This window comes from Meriones unguiculatus, chromosome 14, assembly GCF_030254825.1.
Source record: "Meriones unguiculatus strain TT.TT164.6M chromosome 14, Bangor_MerUng_6.1, whole genome shotgun sequence".
Taxonomy (NCBI): Eukaryota; Metazoa; Chordata; class Mammalia; order Rodentia; family Muridae; genus Meriones; species Meriones unguiculatus.
This window is the reverse complement of record NC_083361.1, coordinates 86,229,351-86,235,350: the sequence shown is the minus strand read 5'-3', so window position 1 is coordinate 86,235,350 and position 6,000 is coordinate 86,229,351. Positions and strand designations below refer to the sequence as shown.

The 6,000-nt window shown below is 62.7% G+C and overlaps 1 protein-coding gene across 2 annotated transcripts in view; it reads left to right on the top strand.

Annotated features, from left to right (window-relative positions):
* The first annotated feature begins 669 nt into the window (after window positions 1–669).
* The window catches only part of Arhgef17 (Rho guanine nucleotide exchange factor 17), a 56,906-nt gene continuing 51,575 nt past the window's right edge, over window positions 670–6,000 (top strand). For both annotated transcript variants that reach the window (XM_060367671.1, XM_021640959.2), the window contains exon 1: window positions 670–3,841. In XM_060367671.1, coding sequence (XP_060223654.1) covers window positions 686–3,841 — 3,156 coding nt within the window. In that variant the 5' untranslated portion in view covers window positions 670–685. The remainder of the gene's footprint in view (window positions 3,842–6,000) is intronic.

The following is a 6,000-nucleotide window of genomic DNA, read 5'->3' as shown; positions in this document are numbered from 1 at the left end:
CCATGTTGGAGCCCCTGCGGCAGAAGCCCCTGCATGGGAGAGGCCGAGCCGCGCTGGCCGCGGTCCGCGGAGTTGCCCCCTCGGCGAGCTCCTGAGTGTCCCAGCGGACTCCCCTGGAGGGTCCACAAACGCTCAAGCATCTCGCTTCTCCTTCGGCTCCTCCTCACCCCCCCCCCCCCCCCCGTATTCCCAGCCTCGCGCGCTCCCCGAGCCCACCCCCTCTTTTGGGCGCCAGGCTCCGCCCCCCGCCCCCTTTCCTCTGCCTCAAAGTTTATTTGCAACAAAAGGGAGCAGGGAGCGAGCGGCCTGGGGGAGGGAGAGGGAGCCGGAGCGGGAGCTGGAGGGGGAGGTAGGCCGGCCGCCGAGCCTCGCGGGCGGGCTTCGCGTGCAGGAACCGAGCCTCGGACCCCTCGCCGGCGGGGCCGCGATGCCCCTGGCCGCTCCCGCAGAGGCTGGGCCTGGGGTCGCCCAGGATGGAGCCGCCGCCTCCCGCGGCCGCAGAAACTTGATCCTCGACCGATAAAGCTTTGCTCAAGACTCGGCGCCCTCCTCCCGGCCGCCGCGCGCTGCGGGTGCGGGACCCCGGCTCCCGGACCGCGGCCACTGCGCGCCCTCGGAGCAGGGGCGCAGGGGGGGTTGGCCGCGGCGTCCCGAGGCCGGCCCCCCCGGAGTGACTGCCGCCACCATGGCGGACGGGGCACCCCGGCCCCCGCTGTATCGCAGCGTCTCGTTTAAACTGCTGGAGCGCTGGAGCGGCGGGCCCGGGCCGAGGGAGGAGGCCGCGGACACCCCCGGGCTGCGGCGCCGAGCTTCGTGCCGGCCAGCCGCGGCAACCCCGGGCCAGCCCTCCCGGCGCGTGTCCAAGCTGGCGTCGGGGCCCCCGGCCGCCCCCGCGCAGCCGCGCCCGCTCCGCAGCCTCTCGCCGTCCGTGCGCCAGCTCTCCCGGCGCTTCGCCGCGGCGCGTCTGGAGGACGACCCCGCCGGTGCCCGCGACGGCCGCTGCTCCCCCGGCTCCACGGAAGAAGCCACGGAGGGCGCCGAGCGCGGTGCCTGGCCCAGCGTCACCGAGATGCGCAAACTCTTCGGCGGCCCGAGCTCCCGGCGACCCAGCGTGGACTCGGAGGCCCCGGGGACGACCAGCCCCGACGGGGCCTCGTGGGAGCCCCCGCTTCGCGAGCCCCGGCAGCCTCCGACGCCACCTCCGCGAACGTGCTTCCCGCTGGCCGGCCTGCGTTCGGCGCGGCCGCTGTCCGGGCCGGGGACCGAGGGGAGGCGGCGTCGGCAGCACCAGCAACAGGAGCGGGCGCAGCGTCCGGCGGATGGTTTACATTCTTGGCATAGCTTCTCCCAACCGCAGGCAGGGGCCCGGGCCTCCTCCTCCTCCTCCTCCGTTGCCTCCTCCTATCCTGTCAGCCGGGCTCCTAGTTCCAGCGAGGAGGAAGAGGAGGGACCGCAGCCGCAACTTGGGCCTCAGAGTCCGGCCTACCTCGGCGGCCACTCTTCCGGCAGTGACGAGGACCCAGACGGTGAGGATGGCCGTCGGTGGCGAGGGAGAGGGCTCAGGCCCGAAAGCTCTCCGCTGGTTCACGGCTGCAGCCAGGACAGTGACGAGCTAAATCCGGGGACCTCGGGATCAGCAGGGGGTGTCAGGAGCCCCGAACCTCCCATGTCTCCAAGAACCTCAATGGAGGAGGGTCTCCGAGAGCTGGGTACTGGCCCCCAGGAGATCTTAAGGCCTATGTCCGACACTGGGGGGGCACCTTTCCGGGTGGCCAAGGTGAGCTTTCCCGCCTACCTGGCCAGCCCGGGTGGCTCGCGAGGTAGTAGCCGCTATTCCAGCACTGAGACCCTCAAGGATGACGATGTGTGGTCCAGCCGCAGTTCTGTGAGCTGGGGTGTATATCGCTCCCCAAGTTTCGGAACCGGAGATGGGCTCCTTCTGCGGCCCCAGACTAGGTCCCGCGCTAAGGGACCTGTAGGCACCACTAGGCCGCCGAGGGACGGAGGGTTGGAGCTAGACAGGAACCGACAGCGAAAGTCCCTGTCGAACCCAGACATCGCTTCCGAGACTCTGACGCTGCTCAGTTTCCTGCGCTCAGACCTTTCTGAGCTGAGGGTCCGAAAGCCCAGCGGGGGCCCAGGGAACAGCCCCCTAGATGGCAGAGATTCACCGTCAGCAGGTAGCCCGATGGAACAACCTGAGTCCATTCTGTCCCAAAGTCCAGCATCACCCACCACCCGACCCACCCTCAAGGACCTGACGGCTACCCTGCGCAGGGCAAAGTCATTCAGCTGCTCGGAGAAGCCCATGGCCCGGCGCCTGCTCCGCACCAGTGCCTTGAAACCCAGCTCCTCTGAGCTGCTCCTGGCAGGCTCCGGCACAGAGGACGATCCATTGCCACTCGTGGTCCAGGATCAGTATGTGCAGGAAGCCCGTCAGGTTTTTGAAAAGATACAGCGTATGGGTGCACAGCAGGACGATGGCAGTGAAGTCCGGCCTGGAAGCCCCGACTGGGCCGGGGACGTGACCCAGGGGCAGCGGGCTCAGGAGGAGCTCTCTGGGCCTGAGTCCAGCCTGACAGATGAGGGCATTGGGGCAGACCCGGAGCCTCTTGGTGCTGCCTTTTGCAGCCTAGATCCTGGAGGGGTGTGGCGACCCCTTTCCTCAACCTCAGCTCAGACAAACCACCACCGAGGGGCCGGGACAGAAGACAGTCTGGGTGGGAGGGCCCTTGTGTGTCCGGAGACCCCTCCAACCCCAGGAGCCCTCCGCAGGAGACGCAAAGCCGCACCCTCGGGCCCTAGTGGAACTGAACTAAGCAACGGGGAGGCGAGTGAGGCCTACAGATCCCTGAGTGACCCTATTCCACAGCGCCATCGGGCTGCCACCTCCGACGAGCCCTCCGGGTTCTCTGTGGACAGCAATCTTCTGGGCTCGCTGAACTCTAAGACAGGGCTTCCGGGGACCCCAACTATGGATGAGGGCCTGACCAGCGGCCACAGTGACTGGTCTGTGGCTAGCGAAGAGAACAAGGACTACCAGGAAGTCATTCAGAGTATAGTTCAGGGGCCTGGTGCCTTGGGGCGTATGGGAGAAGACAGGGTTGCCGGCAAGACCCCTAAGAAGAAATCTCTGAGTGACCCTAGTCGCCGTGGGGAGCTGGCTGGGCCTGGATTTGAGGGCCCGGGAGGGGAGCCCATTCGAGAGGTCGAACCTGTGCTGCCTCCATCCAACAGCGAACCTATCCTTGCAGAACAGTGGGCAAAGCCAGAAGACCCTGTCCCTGCCAGGGGCAGGGCACAGTCCGAGAGGGCGCTGCCTGCCCCTCCTGCCTCCTCCACTGCCCGCCATGACTTCCATCTTGACCCCAAGCTGGCAGATGTTCTCTCCCCTCGCCTCACCCGCAGAGGTTCCAAGAAGCGCCCGGCCCGGAGCAGTCACCAGGAGCTTGGGAGAGAGGAGGGCAGCCAGGACCAGGCTGGTAGCCTGACACAAGTCCGCTCTTCCTCCAAACATGTCCGCCATGCCAGTGTCCCTGCTACCTTCACACCTATTGTGCTCGAGCCTGGGACGCCTGTGGAACCCCCTGTGACGGTGCCAGAGCCCGTGGGCTTCCCTGCCAGAGGCCATCCCGCCCTACAGGCTCCGTCGCTTGAGGATGTCACTAAGCAGTACATGCTGACCCTTCACTCTGCTGACGCCCCTGCCTCAGGCCCTGTGGACCTACCCTGCTTGCCTCCCTCTGCACCACCCTCTGCTGAGACCAAGCCCACCGGGGCTGCCAAGGCCGCTCCAGATGAGCCTGCCCCAGCGAGCAAGTGCTGTAGCAAGCCTCAAGTGGTAAGTCCTTTGGAGAGGAGATTTGGGGCAGGGTTCAGAAGAGCCATGGGCACCAACCTGACAGGAGCTTTTGTGTGTGCTCAGTGGTCAGGTGTCCAGGCCCAACGGTCCTTACTTGTCCTGGACTAGCGCTAATGGCACCAGGCTCCTGTTAACTCAGGACCAGAAGAGGCTTCAGGATGCTGCCAGCCAGCATCTGCTTGCCCCAAAGTGTTCTGGTGGTGCTCACACAGGTCCTTGGGCTGTTTCTTCGGGACTTATTTATGGGATTCCCTTGGTTCTTTGTTAGAAATGCACTGGAAGTGTGGGTGAGGGTGTTGCCATTCAGCCAAGGCTCCAGCCTCCATGCTCAGCTCTTCGCTGATCTCGTTTCAGGTCGCAGTTAATGTGCTCTTGCCTTTAGGTCTATTCCAAGGCCCAGGAGAAAAGTACCCGCCTTGCTTTATGGAGCAGCATAGGCTCTCCGGTCCAGCCCCAGCCTTGGTCTAGTTTTCTGACATTGGCCTTTCTTGTGACTTAACCTCCCCATCTATAAAACTGGGTCTGAGGGACGTTGGGGGGCATTTCCACCCAGGTGGCATTGTGCAGAACTGGGAGGGCCTGTGTTGTGAGTATGGGTAGTCTACGGGACCAATGCCAACATACCCCTTTTCGGTTAGAGGACCTCCAGGCTGGAGTAGCTGGGGAAGTGTGGTGACAGACAGGCTTCTTCTGAGGCTCCACAGCAAAGCCCTTCAGAGGGCTTGAGAGCAGTTCTGGCCCCTGTGGCAGACAGGGCTGCCTCCGTGAGTCAGGAAGATGCTCTGGCCCCTCATCTTGCTGGCCTGCATCTGCTCACCTTCTCACCTCCTTCCTGCCAATCCCAGGCCCCGGAGCCTCATTCCCACCCTCCACAAAACTCTCGCTTCTCTTATGCCTGGGTTTTGGCTATGCATTCCGGCTGGCTCTAGGCAACCTCTGCCCTGGCATGGGAGAGTTGCAGCTAGGTTTGTAGCTCTGGGCTGGAAGCTGAGCCCAGGGATGGCCTGGGGTTATGTCAACTATGGCCTGCCTCAGCTCCCAGTGTGTTGCTGACTTCAGAAGCTGGGAAACCCTACACCCTGGACTAATTTGGTCACTTGGCTTCTCAGAGCTCTTAAGGGCTCCTCCAACTCCCTATCTCTGTCTCTCTCCCCTCCTTTCTACTTCCCATGTCCCAGCTCTGCTCTTCCTTGTGGAGGTGACAGGGATGGACAGACAGGGAGTGAGCAGAGGGGACTTTTGCACCTGGCTTTCCTTCTGAGACCCCATTAGGGGAGCCTGAGTACCAGAGCCAGTTCTATGCTTGAGGATGGGGAGAAGGAGTATCAGCTTCCTTTTTCATAATGGTTTCCTTTGGGAGTATAGTGGGAGTTGAGGGGCAGCCAGAAAATTAGGGAGTCTGGGGGACAGGCACTGAGACCAGGGAGGAAAGGTTTCTGCCCCCTTCACAATTTCCAGTGACCTCCTCGCCGGTGAGATGTCATATGGAACAGTCCTCTCATGTACAGGCTTCTCTTGACCTGCAAGGGGCTTTCTCTAACATTTCAGGTCCTCCCACTTCTCCAGGCCCAGCTGATGCTCCCTCTCCTCCCTTAGAAGAGCGAAGGCTGAGTCTGTAATTAGAAGAGCCAGACTGGATGTCCCCAGGACCTGTACCATTCCTGTTATGTGGATTGCTCTCCTTTTCCATAAGATGGAGATAATGGGTGCCCAGAAGGCTCTCTAGGTGGATGCTGGTGTGACCATTTCCTCCCTAGGGGCCGGAGGGAGGACAGAACAGGCTCTACTGCCTCGGCGGCTTCTCAGTGACCTCCTCCCCCACTGCTGTCTCAGCTCAGGTCTCAGGAGCACCTGGTGGACTTTATTAGGCTCAGAAAGCATTTGCCATGCCTCGAGTTCCCCCATCCTCCCTACCCGCTCATTAAGCCTGGAAGTTCTTCCATCTGCTACCTTGAATCTCTTCTTGCTATTCCTCTCCTTCTGGCTTTAGAAAGATGGGGAGCAGCTGTGCACTCCCCCCTTCCTGCTGACATTTCTTGAGCAGACACAATGTTCCCTTGTCTCAGGCTTGGGGCACTGTGGGTGGAGATGGTGTGTCTTGGCCTTCAGAATGAGAGGACAAGAGGAGTTGTCATGTT